General features: G+C 37.3%; 1 protein-coding gene across 1 annotated transcript in view; it reads left to right on the top strand.

Annotated features, from left to right (window-relative positions):
- Positions 1–23,334, top strand: part of DIAPH3 (diaphanous related formin 3) — a 482,025-nt gene that overhangs the window by 60,862 nt on the left and 397,829 nt on the right. Inside the window, exon 3 of the mRNA XM_028105625.2 lies at positions 7,424–7,528. Within this exon, the coding sequence (XP_027961426.1) occupies positions 7,424–7,528 (105 nt within the window). The remainder of the gene's footprint in view (positions 1–7,423; positions 7,529–23,334) is intronic.

Genomic DNA, 23,334 nt, shown 5'->3' with positions numbered 1-23,334 from the left:
TATTAATTGTCACCTTTTCCTTTAGGTAGAAATTGAAAAATTTAGGGAAAGGTGGTTTAAAAGCAATTCAAATAATCCAAATAGGAGGAGGAGGAGGCGGAGGAAAACAGTATAGAAGTGTAAGGCAGTTGTCAAGTTGATGCATGGGTTGTGTTTGTCAGGGGGGAATAATGTCAATGCCTAGTTGTTTCTCTTTAGATCCAGATAAATGAGAAAATAAATGATTTAGGAGCATTGGACTTTGCCTGGTGGGAGTTCGTTGAACCAATAAAATGGTTAGAGGAATTTTAAGAAGAATTGTTATGATAAAGTTTAGGCATACTCTTTCACCAATTAGGAAGTGTGCAAGTCTGTTCTTTCCCAGCTGTGAGGGCTTTTTCTCAGTCTTCTTTCATCTCTAGAAAAGTTGGCTTTTGTATGTTCAGTCCAACGACTATCCTTCATGTGATTGGTGAAGAAATGGCTATTTGTTTAGAAAAGTTGAAAAGCAAATAAAAACTTTTATCACTAGCTATGTTTTTACCTAAAACATCACTTAATGATTTTGATTATAGGTGCTTAAGTATATGCTTGAAAAGTTCCAGTAAGATGATATTTCAAAATTGTGCAGCTCCCTGCATATTAACTTCATTTCTTGTCTATTCAGCTAAAACTTATATGGAAGAAAAGTGATGCTTGAGTTTCTTTTTTCCTCTGTTCTTTGATACTGGCTCTGGGACAAACTGAAATTTGGTTTCATATTGAGATACTTTACACTTTCTGTAAGCTCCAGTTAGAGTATTTGGTTGAACATTTTATGTGAGTTCTTGTCAGTCTCTGGATAAATGCTGTTTTTTGGCTCCTGTCCTGTTAATGAGCTAGCTGTCTGGATCCCTATTTTAATGGGGATTGAGTAAAGATACTATGGAAAGAACAGTGAAAATCCAACCTCACTCTTGGCAGAACCATATATATATATATATATATAAAACTTCTCTGTAATCACACTGATAAATAAAAAAGTTACTATGAAGGTGTATATATAAAAACATAGTAAATGATTAAGATAAAGATCAGCTATTCTGTAGCATTAGCATATTTATGGACATGTTAAATATACAGTAATAAAGTCAATTGAGTTTTTTCCGAGGCATATTTATCTCTTAAAGGTTTTCTAATTTTCTAATTTTTTCTAATTTTATGTAAACCTGACTTAAGAATGAAACAAATTGCAGAACTAGATAGATTCAGTTAATGGGCACTCTTTGAGCGTATATGATCTGGAATGAGATCACGAAATCTTTCACTTTATTTGGCACTAAACCATTCATGGTGGTAAACACTCCCTTAGTGTAGGGATAAACATTAGCAAGACCTTTTGACATGTGGTATGGAAGATGAATTCCAATGTGGTTAAGAACAGAGGAAATATGGGTAAAATTGTGTTTATAGGTTGGTGGGCTCTGAAGTCTCAGGAGAACTAATTAGGGGATCTTGTGGACCTCTTAAGATGCTTAACCAATTTGCTGCTGTAGTGATAAAAATGTGAGCACAACAGAGACTTGTTTCCAAGAACAATTCTCTTGGTTTTTAACCCGTGAAACAGAAGTCTTAATACACTATTGAAATGAGAGGATTACTTTTGACGTAGGACTTAATGTTTGGTTTTGATATTGCTATGCTTCCAGTTTTTCCCTTCCAATATTATGCTGCTTGATCCACATGGATGTTTGGATCTAGGACCATCCTGTCCTTCCACATACATTTTCTAACCGGTATGCCTCTGCCTGTCTGGAGAGTTTTTCCTCTCTGGGTGAATTACCTCACACCTGACCATCTTCAGCTTGCTGCCTGTACAGATTCGCTTAAATCTCCAAATAGTCAATCATTTTAAATTTAATCTGACTCTCCATGGTGTTAACTATCCCACTCAACTTGATGTATGTAAATTTAATGAGCATGCTGTCTTTAAAATCCACATCCGTGAATGAAAATAGTGAGACTAATGTTTGTAACTTGGTGGAAAACATGTCCATTCTGTTTGCCATTCTTTGCTTGATTGCTCCTTAGTGCTCTAACTAGTGGCATGTATGTGCAGGAGTGTTAAGATTGTATCTGCCCCCCCCTTCAGTTTTGCCAAGAGAATGTGGAAAATATTTATTTTTACCAGTATTTTATCAGTCTGGGATGGAGTCAAGGTGTGTGACTTGCTTGTTGGTGGGAACTAATGACCCCATCCAGCACATAGGCAGAATGCTTTGCAGTAGGTTAAAAGCTGCTGACTTACTATGTTCCTTGGACCTGGTTTCCAGATCAGGGCTGCTGTTGACACCTAGGGTGTCCGTGTGCAATTTAGAAAAAGTTGTATCCCTCATTCCTCTGGGTGGACACAGTGCATCACAGAAAGGGATGCAGTTTGAGGGAGGTCTGGAGGATCTCTGCTCTGTTCACTCCTCCCCCCAGATGCCACCCTTGTTCCAGGTCATGGACCTTGTGTGTGGTTCTGCTCATGCTTCCTGAAAGTGTCCTGGATTTCAGCTTAGTCGTATTGACCTGCGTCGGTACCACTGCCCGAAGAATCTATCTCTGGGGCTGGACCTTGTTTCCTTGACTGTTCTCAACTAGGGATGTGAGTATTATCTCTAGCTCCAACTTGATCCTTCAGAAAGTTACCTTCATCTCATGGTTTGTCCCAAAATAGAGTCAGCAAATTCTGCTTGGGAACTTTTTTTATGTCTTATTTCACAAACACCTGAAAGGAAATCCACTGTGGTCTCTGCACTGTGAAAATGGCAGTGAGTATACAAAAAAAGGTCTTTTAAAAGTTACCTGTGAAGAAAAATGAAGGAAGCCATATATAAAGGAGAGCTAGGGTTGAGGGAGGTTCTTTTTCCTTTTAATTTTAATCCATTAAGGATTAACATGTTCATATATTGAGACCCAACCGAGAACAATTTAGTGAGACAGATTGAAAAAGGATAATTGATATGCAGTGCCCTTTCGGGAGGTGAGAGGAACGAGGATCCAGAGCATAAATGAGTGGAATTATCTCTGGATGAATCCAAGAATTGATACAGAAAGATTAGTGTGCAAATAAATTGGTAATACAGGAAATGGGAAATTGAAAGCTTTCTTTTCACAGAGGAACTTGTAATTTGCTTACTGAAAATGATAGGTAGAAGTGGTATTTTCATGGTTCTTGGGGAAGGGCAAGTTTGAAATAAGTACCTTAGGGAATGTATGAAGGAAAAACTAGTTGGCTTTTCCATAAATGTAGGAAGTGATGGATCATGGAATTAACCTGCTTTGGGAGAATATGGTGGGGATCAAGAAACTGAAAGTTTTATTGAGGTCAAGACCATGGTGGTCTGGGAATAGGACAAGTGAAAACAGATAATGGAGGTCAGAATAGGGTCGTGGGGATTATGATGATACTTGAGGTGGAACAGTTTTTAGATGATAAGATCTAGGTATGGTCATGAAGGCTGTGGTTGAGAAAAGGGGAAGTAAAAGCTGGTGGTGGTGGTGGGGAGGCTAAAGACTGGATGGCAAGGCATGGGATGGGAGAGGAGTCAACACAAGGTGCTGGTGACGTAAGTGAGAAGTTTGATAGTATTAGCCTCAAAGGATAATGGGATTTTAGATGATGATGGAGATAAGTACTATGGGAATAAAAATGAAGAGTTAAGATAGAACAGAGTTCAAATTTCAGCCATAGAACTATGGTCAACTGAAAGAATTTCCCTAAGCCTCTGTTCTCTCCTCAATAAAAAGAGGCTAGTACATACCTCTAGTGGGTTATTAGTGATGATTAATGAAAGTGCTTATAAATGTTTAGCACCATGCCTGGCCCAAGAACTTAACTGTTAAGATGACAGGAATACTAAATCTTTGTGAAAATATGTAGGAAGAATTGTGGGAAGAATGAGGATGGTTTTTAGAGCAGGTTTGGGATGAAAATGGGAAGAAATGTGAGCAACTTGGATTTGGTTTGGGGAAAATTCCAAAGGTTGCCTGACCTTTAGATTTGGAATGGAATTCTGACACTTGGGTCTTAACTCTACCTCTTAGTAGCCTCGGATTTGTTTTGGTAGTGGTTTCTTTATTTCCTTCCCCTCTGTCAAGTCTGTATTTATGTAGCCAAATACACAACAAATGCACAAAATTAAGTGAACAAATTAAAATTCTAAGAATGAAGGATGTTCCCTTTTTTCCATTAACTTATTTTTATGGCAGAAATTTTATGAATATTTCAATTTAGCCTTACAAAAATTTGATTTTTGAAACAGATTTATAGAAGGGTTGCAAAAAGAGCACTGACAATTCTTTGATACCCTTCACCCAACTTCCTCAAATGTCAACATTTTCTGTAACTTGAATGCATTTATTAAAACTGAGACATTAACAGTGGTACAATACTAAATTACATTACTGAGGTTTTGCCAGTTTTTCTACTCATGCTTTTTCTCTTCTAGGATCCAATCCAGGATCACACCTTGAGTTCAGATTAACATGTATCCTTAGTCTCCTCCAATCAGTGACATTACCTTATCTTTCATGACCTTGATACTCGAGAAGAATCCTTATGTTGTAGAGTGCCCCTCAATTAAGGTTTCTTTCCTGCAGTATTTTCTGCTTCTAAAATCTATCCTTAGTTCCAGTCAGATTTATGCAGTAAAATAGCACAGTGGTTCAGTTATAGTTTTTAATTAGAAAGTAATTAACTAAAGGAAAATTAGTTCTTGATGTTGCAACTCCCAGTTTCCCCAGGCAAAACTGTTTCAACATGTATATGACGGTAGCACTATAAATGAGTTAATTTATAATGTATATTAAGATATTAATAGAAGAGTATTGTGATTAATGTTCTAAGTTTTGATGTGATGACTGCTTAAGTATTTTTGAGATCTATTCAGCTAAATAGCCAACTAATAAATATCTATAAGTGGGAAAACTATCTCCTATCCACTAAATATTAGCCTCATTCAAATTACTCGTCTTTTGCAATTACATGTTTATGTATTTCCTGTTCAGTCTTTGATTTACAATTTTTAATGAATTACATACAAATATCTCAGCACATTGATACATTGAAGTAAACCCCATTTCAGGGTTTTCTTAAAATCTGTACCTGCAGTAACATTTTGTACCTATGCAGTGTAGTAGACGTCCCAACCTCTGTTTGAATGGAAGAATTGGTTAATACAGTGGTTTCTATTGCCTGTTGAGGCCATATATATGAGTTTCTGTATTATATATGAGTTCTGCTTAGAAATAAACCTTATTCTACAGTAAGTTATTTTCAAAAGGTATAGTGGGTCCTGTTGGTGCCCCTACAAGACTGCCTTTACCAGGCTGCTGCGTGCAAACCCCAGGTGATAGGTATTGGTTCCTGGCAGCTCACAGCTGCCCTATCCGGAGATTAGGCCTCTGGGAGCTAGGATCCTGTAGCTAATTGGCTGACTGATTTGGAGGTGTCCAAGTGCCCTCTCCCTCTAGGTGTACTGCTAGCAGTGCAATTCAGGCTGAATTAGTACTCTGGCTGAGGCAACGTTCTCCAGTGTCTCTCCCCCCTGCTCTGTCTTGTGTGTGTGTGTGTTTTTTTTTTCTTTCATTCCCTTTCCTGAGTGTATCCCCTCCCTTAGTCTTCTGCACTAGAATCTCTGTCCCATACTCTACCTCTAGGGAACCTAAGACAGTAGAGATACTATATGATCATTTTGAGCATGTGTAAACTGAGTAACATAAAAATTGATGACTTGCTTTCAAGGGACATATCTAATTACCTGGAAACTGCACTAGACTGGGAATCTGGGCTCCAGTTTTTTGAGTTTCGAATAGCCAGCCATCCCTGAAAAGTCATCTGATTTCTTTCTTTTCTTTTCTTTTTTTTTTTTTTAAAGAGTTTATTTATTCATTTGCGAGAGAGACAGAACAAGCAGGGGGAGAGGGAGAAGCAAACTCCCCGCTGAGCGAGGAGCTCGATGCGGGACTCGATCCCAGGACCCTGGGATCATGACCTGAGCCGAAGGCAGAGGCTTAACCATCTGAGCCACCCAGGCGCCCAAGGACAGTTTCTTATTGGGTAGGATTAAGAATGCCTAGCACACCTTAATAAATGCTGGGAGCATCATCTCAGTCATTGACAACCAAAATATCCCAAGACAATTTTAAAATCCTAAGTGGTATTAAGGCCTATTGAGAGTTCCTGGCTTAAAAAAAAGAGGGGGGCGGGAACAAAACAAACCATTATTCACAGAATAGGATATTTCTAACCTGAACAGCCAAGAGTGACATTACTAATTACTACCTTTTATTAGTATCAAGTGGAACAACTTCTAAAATCTTAAATATTTATATCAAGGTAAAATGAAGGAAATTTTGACTTTTAAGTGCTTGAAGGGATTAGTAGTCAAAAACTGAGTCAGCTAAAGACATAAACTACAGTGTCTGATGAATTGTAGCACTCTTATAAAACTTAGAATAAATGTAACCTGCTGGGCTCCACAGGTGATCCAAAATTCTGATTTTTATACACCTGTTTCTGAGTAGCTATGGAGTTGGTATACATTGAAGTGTGTTATATTGCATCTCACAAATGACCGAGGGCTAATATTTGAGGAAATCCATTTGAGCTGCCCTTCAGTCATTTTTGTCTCCCCTGTAGGCTCCTTTTCCTTTGCCAGAGCAGCCTCTAAACAAAGCAACTTAACTGGTAGCAATTTCCACATTTAATTTCCACATGACTTGTATCTTTAGTGAGAATGAGACCTGTAGCAAGATCTAGGTTACTTAAACCTTTATTTTGATTGGTGCTGTTGAGCAATGTTAGATTTTTGGGTGGTACCTCTTTTTATGAGTGCAACTTTTAGGTGATATAGAACACAGAATAAGTAGCTAAAGGATATTTTTGATAAGGGTAGAGAAGAGACAACTATAGAATGCTTTGCCTTTTGCTAGGATCTGTGTCAGGTATTTGATCATATGAGCTTGTAGCTACACCATCTGGAAAGTGGTTGGCTTGCTTACCTTTTAATTTTTACGATACATGGAGCAGCTCTTTCAGAAATAGCGCAAGATAGCTTCAGGTACAGCTGTTGGTTAAAAAAAACTTGAGCGGGGTGTGTGTGTATTGTGAATCTGGATGACCTTATGAAAGGTAGAAATCTTAAGTGTCTAACTATCTGTAGTGATGAGAATGTAATTTTACTAGCCCGCTGTGATTTTAAAAAGATTTTCTGGTAAATGTTTTACCTGTTAAAATGATCTAGAACATGTTTTTGTCTATATCTCCTGCTCTTTCTTTTCTCCAGGCAGAACTACACGTAAATCATTCCGAAACAATTCTGCTTTAGTCAAATTATTGATTTTTCTGTTCCTAGGGTATGTGGAATTGCTGCTCTACTTAGATTCTAAAATGAGGCTTTTTAATTGTGTTTTCCAGGAAGATATGAATTTAAATGAAGATAAGAAGGCACCATTGCGGGAAAAGGACTTCAGCATCAAAAAAGAAATGGTGATGCAGTACATTAATACTGCTTCCAAGACAGTAAGTAAAACTGTCAAGTTGAAAAATACTGCTGAACTGTGTGTGATAGTGTGGAAAACAACGCATTTGTCTATGGAAGTGCTTGTTTTGGGGCAACTGGAATCACAGGGCTTTTGAATGTATAAAGTCCACAAGTAGGATGTTTACTTAATTTAAAAATATTTCTCATACCTTCTAAAACTGCTTTTGCTTTTTAGCCCCTGACATTGATGAGGAACACGGACTGGGTTGGTTTCCTCCAAGACTTCTTTCCTTGTTAGTGAATTAAGATGGCTATTGATCTCTGATGTCACTTATAAATTGGGATAATATTGGTATTACAGAAAAGTAAAACTGATTTTACTCTAATCAGTTCACATAATAGGGGCTGAGAGGCATATCTTTACTGTGAGTTTCCCTATGGATAAAATTATCTAGTAACAAATTATAAATGTAGATGTTGAAAGGAGCAGTAGGCCTCCACGTGGCTGCCAGTTTTCCAAAGAAACATGAAATATGTGGGTGGAAGTAATGAGTAGACGTCTAAGAAACCATGACTGGCACACACAATCAATTACATTTATTTTATGGGACAACAGATGCGCTTGACCAGTCCTATAGAATTTGAACTGATGGATTGGGTGAAATCTACAAAATGGGAGCTAATGAAGAAGCAATCAGAAAGACAGTAGAAAATGAACTTAAAATAGAATTGGGTTGGAGAAAAACAACTAATACACTGCGGTTTTCACTGGAAACTTTAAAGACTGAGATGTACGAAAATGTAAGTTACTTATACTTAAGCTCCAGTTATCTACTAGAACAGTCAGTGACTTGGAGGCTTTTCTTGTGGAAGACAGACTCAAGTGATGTTTAATTTTTAAACATGCCTCATGTTAGGCAGTTTGATGTTGAGTTTTAGAAGTCACTGAGTACTGTACTTTTTCTGGCTCCTTATGTAGATGGGCTTTTCTGCTATTGCTTTTCGACCCTTAATGCTCCTTGGATATCACAAATGAGCATTAGGGACTTAAGAGTCAGAGTGTTGTGTTGTGGATCAACTTACCCCTTTGATATTGAGCATCTTATTTTACCTTTCTGATTCTCAATGTCCTTGTCCATAAGATGGGACTAATATTTATATCATAGGCTTGTTGTTAGAATTTAATTGTTTATGGAGCACCTGGCTGGCTCAGATGGTTAAGTGTCTGCCTTTGGCTCAGGTCATGATCTGGGGTCCTGGGATCGAGTCCCATGGGCTCCCTGCTGAGCTGCTTGTCCCTCTCTGCCCACCCCTTCCCACCCCCCTGCTCCTGGCTTATGCGCTCTCTCTCAAGTAAATAAAATACTAAAATAATTTATTTCATGAGGGGCATAACAGGTTTTCTAACTGGTGGTTGCCTCTTGTGGTAGCAGTGGTGGTTGTTAGCAATTGTTTATTTTTTCTTTGTGATTTGTTCTTGCTGTTGAAATCTTTACACCGTAATTACTGATGAACATTGACTTATATTTTTGAAGATATGAATTGACCCTTAGTCTCTATCACATTTATTCAGTGTCTGTATATCGGGCAATGTTATAGGCAACGGAGTTGGAGCACCAAGACGGTCAATCATTGTGGCTTATGGAGCAACATGGGACACATGTAACAGAAACACACAAACATATGTGATAGGTGAAATGTGATGTGGAAGAAACATAGGGGGCGTGGAGACGGTATAATTGTTTTCCTTTTTTAGTGAAGTATTGTTAACATGCAGTGTTACATTAGTTTCAGATGTATGATAGGATTCACTAGTTCTCAACATTACCCAGTGTACTCCTAATCCCCTTTATTTTACCTGTGTTCCTACCCCCTCCCTGTGATGTAACCGTTGCAAGGAGTAATCAGGGATGACTCCCCTGTTAGAGAATTTTAAATCCAACGAGATGAATTCACTTAATAAAATTACAAGAGATACTACGTTAGTTAGAACTGGTTTAGAAAACGTTGGCATAATAGTGTATTTTAATTCTTGAATTTCAGATAATAAACAGACTTTTTAATAGAACAAACTGCTTTGAACTTCATTAGAGTGGATCTATTTCAGTTTGCATTCACTGAATTTAAGCTTTAATCCTCTAATCGTTTTGGACTGAGGTTGGAATTTATTTACTAGAATTAGATAATTAGATTATCAGGATTGAAATAGATTAGTTATCTAAAGTATGATTAAAGCCTTTACTCATTTAATTAGTGTGTGGAGGATCATGGCTTTTCCTAGGAGGGTGCTGAATAATTTGGCAGATGGTTAACATTGCAGAAAGTTCAAGCTGACCAGTCATCTATTTTTGCTCTGGAAGTAGAAACACCGTTAAGTCTTAGATATAGACTTTGTCATACCAGTGTACTGAGGTTAATGAGTACAAAAAAAAGCTTCTCTAAGGAAAAAGCATCAAAACTCATAGATGGGTTGTTCTAGAGAGCATGGGGGTGTCTGTGTCAGATAAACTTTTGTTATAAATTTAGCCTTAGACTTTGCTTTGAGATTCTCTTTTGTGGGGAAGCATTAATATTTTTTGAAATTAGCACTGATGACTGCAGTTGATAATTTGAAAATGCTTTAGAAATATTAACCCTCAAACCAAGCCATAAAGCAGCTAAGCTGGTTTTTTGGAATAGGGAGGAAAAATAACAAATCATCAATCAAGCTAGGTTATTTCTAAGATCTTAAGTTTGTTTAGGTAGTCCAATAACAATGCTGATTTTTTTTTTTTCAGGTAGAAAAGATTAACATTTTTTTAAGCGAAGAGCCTAATCTAGAGGCTGAAAAATGCCAGAGTCCCATTTTCCCAACTTCCTACGGCATGGGTATGTGATCCAGGTTTAGCCAGTACTGTCTGCTAGGGGCTTCCGAGGAAGGTTTCCCTCCCTCATAAAAAGATCCAGAGCAGAAGACCACTTTTTTCCCCTGTTGTTTGACATGGTTGTGAGAGGGTGTGGGATGCTTGGCACATGACATCTTGGAGCTGCTGCTCTGGCCTTGTACAGTCCTGCCTCCAGATTCTTCCATCATATGAGGTGATGCATGTTCTTATTTAAACTACTTGAAGTTGGATTTTGCTTTACTGTTGTGCACATCTGGCTGGACCCTCCTGATAGCCTCCCGCCTATGCAGGGTCTCTATTTCTAATTCACTCTGAAAATTACTCCCCTCATCAAGTATACTCCGCGTACGTGAGAGTGGGTACTGCAAGGCCAAGTGGCCATTCGTTACCTCAAATACTCCTGGAGGTCTGCTAGGTTCCTTGGACTTTGTTTTCAGCTTTTGTTTATCCTAGTCATTCGAGACCACAGACAACTGACTGCAAGGCTTCTCTGAGGCATTATTGGAAGAGTTTGGTTAGTGTTGGACTATACTCCTTCAACCCTTAAGTATTTCGGTAGTTCTTTCTTTGACTTCTTTAGTAAGAAATAAATACCAAATATTGGAACTTTAAAAGGCACATAGAAAGTTTAACAAGTTTTTTAAACAATGTGATAAAATGAGTCTACATGGAGTTTGTAGGATTGTAGGTTCTCGTGTGTATGTGTACACGTGTATATATAGTGTATTTTGAAAGGTGTTACCAGGTACCTCTTGTCCTAGCCCAGTAGGGCATGATGATCAAGTATGGAGGACGTGATTTTGTCCAGTGTCGTCCATCTAGGCATATCCTGATCAGGAAAGAATTGTTTTGGGAAAATACTAATGATGTTCAGATTTGTATATTTTTCCCTAGGTAGAAAACCTAGAGCTCATTTCTTTTAGCCCTGATTCGTTAAAATTGTATTATTAGTGGGGGCATTTTCATACCTTTCAGAGTCCTTTTTTTTGGAGGGTGTTCATTTTCATCTGTTAATTTTGGAAAACATTGTCAGATACATATAAATCAAGTTCTTGTTGTCTCTCACTTTTTGTCATTGTTATTACTTAAAAGGTTTATATTTTAACGACTAGAAACTTAGCTGAACCAGACAGCTTTATACGTTCTTGCTAAAGTTAACATGGATTATTTTTTGGCTTCTATTTCAGGTTAGGGATTTGATCCAAGCACACTTGTAACATAAAACCTTAGTAAAAATTTGTGGCTGGTACTGGGTATTAGACGCTCAACAATGCCCTTGCTTACGGTATTTTGTCAGTCTGTCTCCAGGTCTTGCTTGCTGACTAGGAGGAAATATCAGAGCCCCAGGGCAATGAACCAATTTCTGGTTAGGAGTATTTCTTAATAATCTAACTGGCACTTTAATTTCCGTTTCTGCCTATATAGGACAGGTTTTATTTGCAATTAAAATGATCTTCCAACAGCTCAGATTCATCCAGCTTCATTGTGAGTTGTTTCAGGGTGGTATCAGTGGTGGGTAACGTGCTCCTGCTATTACTGTGCTGTGTTCTGACTTAGGAGATGAAAATGAAGAAACCAGTCGTCTTTTTTCCTATAATAGGTTCAAATTAGAATTGTATGTTTTTGGTCTTTTAGAAACCTTAGGGGCGCCTGGGTGGCTCAGTCGTTTAAGCGTCTGCCTTCGGCTCAGGTCGTGATCTCAGGGTCCTGGGATCAAGCCCTGCATAGGGCTCCTTGCTCAGCGCGGGGTAGTCTGCTCTTCCCTCTTGCGCACACCCACCCCCTCTCTGCTGGCATGCACACACTCTTACTCACAAATGAAATCTTAAAAAAAAAAAAAACAAAACAAAACACTTTAAAGATAACTTTTCTTAAAGCAATTTTTTAAAGGACTCACCAGATAAAGAAATAATGTTATTTACTGGTAAAACCTAGAATTTTAGAACCTGATGTGGTCCTTGATGCTTATACCAATTGTGGCATTGGAGATGATCTGAGGTGTTTTTATCTTTTTCACTGAGTTGTTGGTCTGAGATAATTTGCTCTGCTCATGCTTTTTAGATTTTGCAAATATAATTAAACTTACCATGACTGATAACGGCAAAAGTGGTAAAAACTTTGAAAGTGCCAGAAAGAAGAGGCATGTGACTTGATGGAGATGAAAGTGATGAGCAAATAGCCCTATGGAATGAACCGATTGAAAGAAGAAATCGTTCTGAAGGAGTATGTGAAAACGAAAAAAAATGCTATGTATCTATGGTTGCCTTTCAGTGAGTGAAGGGGAAAAGAGAGTGGACAGGAACAATGGCTCTCAACCTTGATACCCATTAGAATCTTCTAGATTCTACCTAAAAAAAAAAAAAAAACAAAAAACTTAAAAAAATCTCCCTGTCTGAGCCCTACCATTTAACAAGTCAGAATTCCTGCAGGTAGGACCCGGGCACCTGTACTTTGTGAAGCTCTCTTGGTGATTCTAATGTATAATCAAGGATGAAAACTCTCCTGGGCTGTACAAGATGAGCCTCATCACTAGATGTCTTGTAGTGTAGCATGAGTTCAACAAAGACTAGGAGTTGATAGAATTTAAAAGCAAAGCATAGAGCGTATTTACAAATTAAGCCACTAAGAGTTTAAGGCTAGTTTGCGTGTGCATCAGGTCAGAATGGGTGTTCCAGTGGCGTACTGTAGCTACTAAGAAATCCTGATGTTTGGCCACTTAACCTTCCCCTCTTCTATCTACTATAACAGATGGAAGAACCTGGCCTGTTTTGGGAAAAGTTGCCTGATAGTAAGGAGGAAAAGAGTAAGCCTGGTTTAAAAGCTTCAGTGGACTGATTTGTCTTCCTAGTTGGCGGCTGTAAACTTAAAACCCTCAATTTAGTTTGGGCTTAGGTAGAATACATTCTATACATACTTAAATCCTTCATAGGTTAATCATCTTGATGTACAAAAGTTCCTAATTAATTCCTAATTTCATGCTTCCCTGACTTATTACCATTTCCTAACTGGTGCAGTATAATGATTTCTCCCGACTTTGAAGAAAATAGGGCTGATATTATCTTCTTCAGTAAAATACAGAACTATTTCAAATCCTTTCAATATCAGAAAGCCGTCCAGGGATAAACCAGGTAAACTGGGAACCTTGTCCTTGGGATTCATTTGGAAGAAATAGTCCAAAAGTAAATTAAGATGACTAGATTGTTGACTGTTTCTTGTATATCATTGTTAGGCTAGATTTTTTGGGGCGGGGGGGGGAGGTTGTTTTTTTTTTTTTCTCGGGGAAAACGGTTCTATTACTCTGAGTTAAGTCATTTTCTGGTATGGCTTTTTGTAAAGAATGGCTTCATTATACTCATTTAGTAGACCTTTGTGTAGTTTATTTACAGTAGGTCTGAAGTATATCTAAGGGCACCTCTGCATTTTGAGAATGGGTAAAAAGGCCTAGGGAGTGACATCCCCATGTTCTGCAGCTAGAACTAGAAACCAGGCTCTTTTTTTTAATTTTTATTTTTTTAAAGACCTTTTTATTATAAATTTTTTCTAGAAAACACCAAAAACAAGTATGTAGCTTAATGAATTATCATAAGGGAAACACCACCCAGGTCAATAAATGGAACCTTGCCAGCCACCCTAGAAACTGCTTCATCTACCCTATCTCAAACAACCCCCTCCCCCCCTTTTTTTTTTGAATTACTCCTAATCACTACCTTGACTTTTATAGGAGTCACTTCCTTGAGTTTCTTTATAGTTTAATTACCCAAAAGTACATCACCAGACACCATAATTTATTCATGTTCTGTTTAAAAATTTGGAATGTCTTTAAAATATTTTTTTTGTTTTCCTCTAATCTTCAGGAGCCCCATCTATTTCTTTATTTTATCCAGGACAGTCTGGATTTTGCTGATTGCATAATCCTGTTTTTTTATGTTTCATTTCCTGCAAAATGGCAGCTAGATCCAGAAGCTTGATCAGACTCCGATTTGATCCCTTTGGCAAGACCATAGGAAGTATTATGTTTTGTTGTCAGGAGGTTCTTCATGTCTGGTTTATAGAGAAAATTCTATAATTTCATTTCCATTAGTTGGAATACTTTTTTTTCAGTCTTAGGTTTAATTCCAGTATAGTTAAAATACAGTGTTGTATTAATTTCACGTGTAAAGTACAGTGATTCAGCACTTCTGTACAACACCTGGTGCCTGTCACAAGTGCACTCCTTAATCCCCATCACCTATTTCACCCATCCCCCCACCAATCTCTCCTCTGGTAAGCATCAGTTCTCTGTAGTTAAGAGTCTGTTTCTTGGTTTGTCTTTTTTTTTTTCTTTGCTCATTTGTTGTGTTTTTTAAATTCTACATATGAGTGAAATGATATGCTATTTTTTTTTTCTGACTTGTTTCACTTAGTATTCTCTAGCTCCATCCATATTGTTGCAAATGGCAAGATGTAATTCTTTTTTATGGCTGATTAATATTGCATTGTATTTATATACCAGCTCTTTATCCATTCATCTATTGATGGACACTTGGGCTGCTTCCATAATTTGGCTGTTGTAAATAATGCTGCTATAAACCTAGAGGTGCATGTATCCTTTTGAATTGGTGTTTGTGTTATTTTTGGGGTAAATACCTAGTAGTGCAATTACTAGATGGTAGGGTGGTTCGTTCCATTTTTAACTTTTTGAGGAACCTTCATACTGTTTTGCACAGTGGCTGCACCAGTTTGCTTTCCTACCAATGAGGGTTCCTGTTTCTCTACATCCTTGCCAACACTTGTTTCTTGTGTTGATTTTAGTCATTCTGGCAGATGTGAGTTGATATCTCATTGTAGTTTTGATTCATATTTCCCTGATGCTGAGTAATGTTGAGCATCTTCTCGTGTCGGCCGTGTATATGTCGTCTTTGGAGAAATGTTTATTCATGTCTTCTGCCCATTTTTTGGGATCATTTGTGTTTGGGGTATTACGTAAGTTCCCTTTTGGATACCAACCCTTTATCAGATAGGGTTTGTCTTTTAGTTGTGTTGATTGTTTCCTTTGCTGTGCAGAAGCTTTTTATTTTGATCTCCCAATAGTTTTTTTTTTTTTTTTTTGCTTTTGTTTACCTTGTTCCAGGAGACCTATCTAGAAAAAAGTTGCTGTGTCTGATGTCAGGGAAATTACTCTCTGTGCTCTGTTCTAGGATTTTTATAGTTTCAGGCCTCACATTTAGGTCCTTAATCCATTTTGAATTTATCTTTGGATATGGTGTAAGCAAGTTTTCTCAACACCATTTATTGAAGAGACTTCTTCCCACTGCATATTCTTATTTGGAACACACTTACAAAGAGACATTACCTCTCAAATACTGACTAGTTGATGATATAGGCGATTTAGGATAAATGCTTGATTCTTTTCCAGTTTTCACTATACTGAATTGGTTTCCTCTCAACCTCTGAAGGTAACCAATAAGATCATTATGATAATTTATGCATTATAATTACTATTCTTAGTGAAGCTCAAATTGTCTCATTTTTGACCAGTTGGCTCCTAGGCATTTTGACGTGACCCTAGGAGTTTCAGAGTGTTTCATTCCTGTCTGGTAAGATAAGATGATCAAGGTTCTTCTCTCACACTTATGCCTGGAATCCATCCTTTCCTTCAGTGGGAAATGGTATTTCAAGAACAGTCTGGGTGTAAGGATGCTTATTGCTGGTGGATTAATCACTGATTCCGGGCCTCTTCAGTGGAGAGCTAGCAAATGAGGAACATGGTGTGGATATGTTCAAAAAAGTATTCTTTGGTGTATGCGGTCTCCATGTGCTGTTGTTGGACTCTGTCTACATTGAGCTTAGAGCCATTACACTTTCTAGTTCTTTGTAGTCCTCCTGTAGCCTTCCCTTCCTCTATGAGTAACTGAATTTAGGCACCCCCCCCCATATTTCTGAGTAACTGTATTTTAAGGCGCTCCACCAGTCCTTAAGCTGATATTTCTCCAGACGTTTGTCTGTCTCAAGTTTGTTCTGTAGTGGATTCCTCTGCAGGGCTCCCAAGAAGGGCATTTCCGGAGTATTGCATACTGATAACGGTATATGCCTTCTATTGTTTAGTCAGGTTTAGTGGATATAAAATCTTTGGTTCATGTAGAGGTTTTTTTTTTTTTTTTAAAGGATCTTAAATCTATCCTCTGGCATAAAGCATGACACTATTCTGGTCAAAAGTTCTGCTGGTAACTAATTTTTTTTTTTTTAAGATTTTATTTATTTGACAGATTGCAAGGGAGCAGAATCAGGGAGAGCTGCAGAGGGGGACGGAGAAGTAGGCTGCCCAAGGAGCAGGGAGCACGAGTCATGGCTCGATCTCAGGACCCTGGGATCATGACCTGAGCCGAAGGCAGAGGCTTAACTGACAGAACCACCCAGGTGCCCCTGCTGGTAACGAATTTTTTATCCCTTAAGGGTTACTGGCTCTTTTTATCTAGATATTTGAGTTGGGATTATCTGATAAACAGCATACTTTCATTATGTACTTTTTAAGTCTTTTTAATTTTTTTTTCTTAATTTTCATGAAAGTGTTCCGTTGTCCTGCGTTGGGCTCTTCTTCAGAGATCCTTTTATCTGTATGTTAGATTTTTGTGTATCCTCAATATGCGCTTTGTCCCAAATCTTTATTTTCTATATTTTCTTATTCCTTCTAGTATAGTTTTTACTTCAGTGATTTTCTTATTTCCCCCATCCCCCACTTCAGGTTCTCTCACCTCATTTCTGTGGCTTTTGAATTCTGTTTTAATTTTTTTCCCCTATGGCTTGTATATTGTCTCAATGTCTCTTCGCACAGTTTGAAATTATAAGTTACTTTGCCATGTTTTATGGTTTCGTTTCCGGGGCGACTGTTCGTCTTCTGCAGGAATGTTCTGCTCAACTTTGATTTCATTGTCAGCACTTTGTCTTTGCCGGGGGGCTCCCCTGCAGGGGAGCCCGGGCAGCTCAGGGCTGGGAGTTCCCGGGACACAGGCCACTTGGGTCTCCTTAGATGCTTTTTGTCACTTGTGCTCACCCAAAGTTGGAATGGGCCAAACTCCATCTTGTTGGAGCTGCTGTCCTCAAATTAACCTACTGAGGCTTCTAATGACGACCCCTGGGTTCTTTTGGGCCTTGGGTGTTTCCATGTTCATCTGGCATCTTCTTGCCTCCTCTGTTTCTTCCCACACAGACGTTGATATTGTGTAGATTTTGTGGTCATGAGTGGTTTGTCTCCTACTGCTTGTATTTTGAGGATCACAGAGGTAAGTTGTTGCTCGATATTGTTAGGTTTGTGGTTTTGCCCTTATAGCTGTTGTTTTCTGTGGGAATCCAGTGAGTTTCAGAAACTGTCCTGTTGCTGCCATCTACCCAAGTCCTCTAGTTTTCTGATTGTGAGTTTCATATTCTTGATTTGATGCCAATGTATGTCTTCGGTTAAAAAACAATTCTGGATTATCAGCGTTTCTTCTTGCTTGCCCCCACCCTCCTTGACTCAGGGTGGAATATGATCAACTATGGAATGACATTTCTCTGTGTAACCTTACCTGATAGCTCTGGGTTCTGCTGTTTATTCCACCCGTAAACTTTCATCAAATCTCGTAATGGTCGATGACCTACAAATAGATTGAAATAAAACACTAGTTTTAGTTTCAATTTCTATATTATGTTTATGCAGTGCTATCATCTTCTCATATAATTTCAGTAAGTTATGCAGAATTCGTCCTTTTTTATATCCCATTGATACTGGGAAAATTCAGACTGCCCTTCAATACTTTACCCCACCCCTGGAAAAATAGGTCTCATCTGCTTGTGTGTGTCTATAAATTAGTGACTGTGTTAAATCTATCACAGCATGAAATCACTTCAAGCACTGTGAAAGACCATCTTAAAGAATTTAAATTGATTGCAGATGTTGGTGCAATTAAGCAGGCCTGATGAGCTCAGAATCCTGTTTCTCAGATTTGAATATGAATGCATTTTTAAAAATTACAGTGATGTACTCCATGTAAATGGAGTTCATAGGCATCTGAGAGTTTATTTCACCTTGGATTTTAAAATGGTTCGGTGATGTGAAAAGTACTGTGTGACCCCTTTTGCAGATACCTGTATTACTTCGAAAATGTATTACTAATGAAAATGTATCACTCCTCTTAACTATATAGTTCCGTGCCACCCTTAACCAACCAGAAGTGACTTTGAATGATTATTTCCTTTGTTATTTCATTTGTCTACCAATTTCTGTCTACTCTTTGTGCCTGTAATTCATTTTAAAATTATAGAGAAGTAGAATCTCTCCTCCCCATTTTTAAGCAAAAAAAAAAAAAAAAAAAAAAAAGTATAACAATCCAAGGGAATTGGCTTAGAGAATGAAAGCCTGGGACCTTTCTTCCCCTTGAGGTCACACTTTCTGACTGCTAGAACTCTACCTCCCTGTAGTTGCTTTGGCTTTAAACTGCTGAGACGTAAAAGAAATCTATTTTAAAACATAGCCTACTGGGTTGCAAATTAGAAAGTGATTTCTGAAACAAGACTAACAAGATTAAATAGAGTGTATGGTGTGTTCATTTTCAATTTATTTCAAATTGATCCGTGCACATTAAGTAATTAAACTCATCAATTTCTGTAACATATTGTAAAATGTTATGGACATTAGGACTTTATTATATATACAGTAGTAAAATAAATTACAAAATGGTAACTGTATGTAGATACTGTTTTTAAATACTAAGAAAATTGCTGAAATATTTGAAGTATAGTAATAATGACTGGAAATAGGAACAAAGACTACTTCTATCTTTTCCAGAAGATATGAATTATTAAATTTGTGTTCTACAATGTTTCATAAAAGCTTATTTTACTCATCATGGCAGACTATGTCTTTTGGAGTTCAGAATCCCGCTTTGTTACTTTTAGCTTTGTGATTTGAGAAAATTCATTATCCCTCTTTAAGACATGACTTATTAAATAATAAAAGTTTAGGAGCATTTGTGTTGGAACATGTAGGATGGGAAGTAGGGCGATGATTACATAAGTTCAAGTCATCAAAGTTTTAAGTGTCAAATGGCGCTGGGTAAATATATGCTACAGCTGAAGTGTTCTTACATTGCTTCACAATAGAATAAAGTTGCATAAATTATTAAAACCAGGCATCATGAAAATTACTTTGTTTCTACTTAAAAAAATGAACGTACATATTCACATGTCGGTCTTTGGATATAGGGCCAAGTCCTTTTCTTTGAGTAGGAGTTGCACCTACTTTGGTTTTTCCCCCGTGTAAGGCATACCCATGAAGCATCATCTGTGACCGCCCCTGTGTGTTTTAATTTGACCAAGGATGTATACTTGTTTTTTTTTAATTTCAATTAGCCAACATATAGTACATCATTAATAGTCTAAGTTCAAATTGATTTTTTACAGTATGATCTTGTCAGTTATCTTGCCCCTACCTAATTTGAAAATAAGTTTTTTTTTAAAGCACTCATCCTAATCTTGTCTTTTCTAAGCATTAAAGTAATTTATCACAGAAACAACTTATCTTTCATTCTATTATATTAATAGGTATCACAGCTCATTAACAATTTGGGGTACAAAAGATCAACTCTGGGTAGTCACAGAATTCAATTCATAGGAGTTACTGTGTGTAGTTACTTTGTGTGGTTACAGCATGCTTTGGGCACCTGTCACTGTAAGTTACAGAATAATACCTGATACTGGACATCTATATTCAGTACCTTAAAGTCACACTTCAGTGGATTTTTTTTTTCTTCCCTTTCTGTCTCCAACGGGGTCATAAAAATATATTCCATAATTTTACTTTTCCCCTACTTAATTGTTCTGCCCTCTGTTTAGAAATAATGGTCTCAGCTCAAATGGACTCAAAGAAAAACAAAAACAAATCGGCTCATGCATCTGAGAAGTTATTGGCTTCATATGGGCCTAATACAGGTTCAGTGTATTGGCTTCAGACAGGCCTAGATCAAGATTCTCAAATGACCTAGGGATTCAGTCTTCCTATGTCTGTTAGCTCTGTTTTACTAAGTTTTGGCTTCATTCATGCAGGTTTTTTTTCATGGTATATCTAGATGGATAGCAGAAGCTTCTGGCTTAACTCCTCTATTATAGGTTAACAGTCTCTAAAACTTCTTCATCACTTACCACATCAATTAAAAAAAGTTGATTATATGTGCCAATAAATATTGGCTTATTATAAATGTCTACTGTATTAGTACTTTGTATTTGTTCTATTCATTTTATGTATAAACTAAAGTATTAATATTTTATCTTAAGTGTGTGACATGAAGATAATAAGATGGAAATGATTTCATTTGAGAATTTTTCCTCCACAAATGTTTGGTTTCTTTTTTGTTATGAACACATTTTAGCTATGCCGGATTGATGATAAATATGCTCTTTATCTTAAATATTTTTACAAAATCTATAAATTACTTGGCGACTTGCTGTTTTTAAGAACTCTAAGATTTTCTGGGCTTGGTGCCCTTTTTAAGATGAAAGAAGTGTTAAATTTTTTCTCTCTCAATATTATACTCCTGCCCCCCAAATTTAAAGGCCTTAATTTTAAATTACCCATCTTATTTTTTCTGACTGAATCAATCCTGTCCGTTCAGGAATGTTCTGGGAGCATGCACACACCTGCAGTAGCTATTGCATTTCTCTGAAGTTCACATTGACTTCCTTCTTGCCCACATCAACCCTTTCTTGTTGCCTCTACCGGTTTCTCTGTGGTACCACGAACCAGCTCTCATCCTCCATTTAGCCGCATTTGAAGACTCGTTTGAATTTGCTTTTGTGCCCTCCACTTTGCCACCTTTTATGCCTACTGGGTCAGTGCTTCAGGGATAAGATATGGTGTGCCCTCACTTAGCCTTTATATGTTATTACCTGGAGAAAAATGACATCGAGGTCAGGTGTCACCTGGACGAAATAGATCCCTTTCGGACAATCTTTGTGAATTTGTAATTGGCCACGTGTGACGGATCTTGAAGGCTTACAAACTTGGTCAGCATTGTAAGACTTAGTATGCATTTTGTGAACAGGTATATGATCTAAGCTAATAGAGACTATAAGAATGCAAATGCCACTTTAATGACTTAGAAATATCATTAAGGAGGAAATTATTTCCTTATCTCTTTGTAGGGTAGTCTATATAAGAAAGCCAAATGATAGAGAATTACTTATTTGGTTTGTTGGATGATATGCTCTGAAGATAATGGGGTATATACCCATAGCACTGTATGCTTTTCCTACCTTAACTGCCCTCCTACTTCATATAGTTAGCCGCTGAATAGACTAGAAGCTCCATGAAGGCAGAGAATACCCAATGGAGTGCAAAGTAGGTATTTGTCTTAGTGTGCCTGGTACTCCCATTCCTGGAAAGTCTCAGTGGAACTCTGCAGAATTCTGGGCATGTCTCCAGGTAGCCAAGCAGACTGCTTTCTCCTATGTTAGAGGACCCTGAAATTGCTAAGGTCATGTTTTTTTTTATGGTAAAAGAATGCATTTTATCTTGAGGTCATGCTTGGTCTTGGTGCACATGTGTAATCTCTTGACATTTTAATAGGCTCATATTTGATAAATTTAATTTTTCTGAATTTCATTATCTGAAGTTAATTGTAACTTAAGTTTGATGGGTGTCTTAGAGTTGGCAAAATATATCTCCCCTGAGGTTCATTTCTGTTAGAATAGAATGTGACCAGAGTTGGTGTTTTCATTTTATTTTTGTCAATACATATTTGTTTCATAGCTCATGATTTTTATATTTTTCCCCCCTGTATTTTTGAGAGTTTTCTTGGGACCTAGAGTGTTTCAATGACTAAAGTGATTAGAAATTCTAAGATGAACTTTAGTAATCAAGTAACATTGCAAGTGTCATTCATTTATTCAGATGTTCAAATTTAAAATTATTAAAATCAAAGGTACAATTTAAAAAGATAAAGTATCACTTAATGAGATGGTCTACGACCAATATGGAAGAATTTCTTACTATTTTATTGCTTTGTTCTCTGATGAAAAAAGATAGATGATTTCTAAGTACTTTTTACATTAAACGTTCTGGAGAAGGAATGCTTTTCTTGTAAGATATGATCAGAATTCAAATGCCATTTTAATGCATAATAAATGAATGGCTTTAAGTAATTACTTTTGTTTAATGCTTATCTAAAATTAACAAAATCTAAGTTAAGAATGTGACTAACGGGAATGCACTAGAGCAAGATATTTAAAACAGCAATTTTAAGTTATTTTTTCTTATTTCAAAAAGGATGCCTTATTGTAGAAAACTTAAGGTAAAGAAGGAAGAAAAAAACTACCAACCCAAGGAACCAGCTAAAGTATTAAGGCGGTTTTGACTTCAAAAGTGCCTAAAAAGGCATTAAAACAGTAAAACTAAAGTTTCTATAGCAGAAATGTTAAGTGTGACTTTTTCTGTTATGTCAGAGTTTTGGTGGAAGTCCACAGACTGACTTTCCACATCACTGTGGCCACGAGAAGAGATTGTGAGAGTAATCATGCTACTGTTAACTTGTCACTTAATTCTAGGCTATATGAGAATAGGTTCACAAATACTTTAAAAAATGGGAGATCTATCAAGAGAGGCTTTCTTTGGAGAGAGTGGTGTCAGGGTACTATGGCATTATCTCCAACTCTTTGTGAGGGAATAAAGCAAAATGAGTGGCCTTTTGAGAAAACCTCTCAGAGGTTGACTGTATCCCTTTCAATATGGGGACATGTGGATTGGAAACTGACTCTATTTGCAAATGGGGGACTCTAAAGGCATGATGCTGTGTGAGCTGCTGTGGTGGCAAAGCAATAAGAAAAAGGTACACCTGCTGTTGGAACAAGTTAGACTTGCACCAAAACATCGACTGGATATGGACCTCTCAGAAGGTAGCTGGGTTTGCAATATCTTAAGAGTTTTATCTAAGGGGACCACCTGCAGTGACCCC

Source organism: Eumetopias jubatus, unplaced genomic scaffold, assembly GCF_037043125.1.
Source record: "Eumetopias jubatus isolate StellerSeaLion01/CBP00866 unplaced genomic scaffold, mEumJub1_p1.0 scaffold_3, whole genome shotgun sequence".
Taxonomy (NCBI): Eukaryota; Metazoa; Chordata; class Mammalia; order Carnivora; family Otariidae; genus Eumetopias; species Eumetopias jubatus.
The sequence above is the reverse complement of the archived record's forward strand: the minus strand, read 5'-3'. Positions and strand labels throughout refer to the sequence as shown.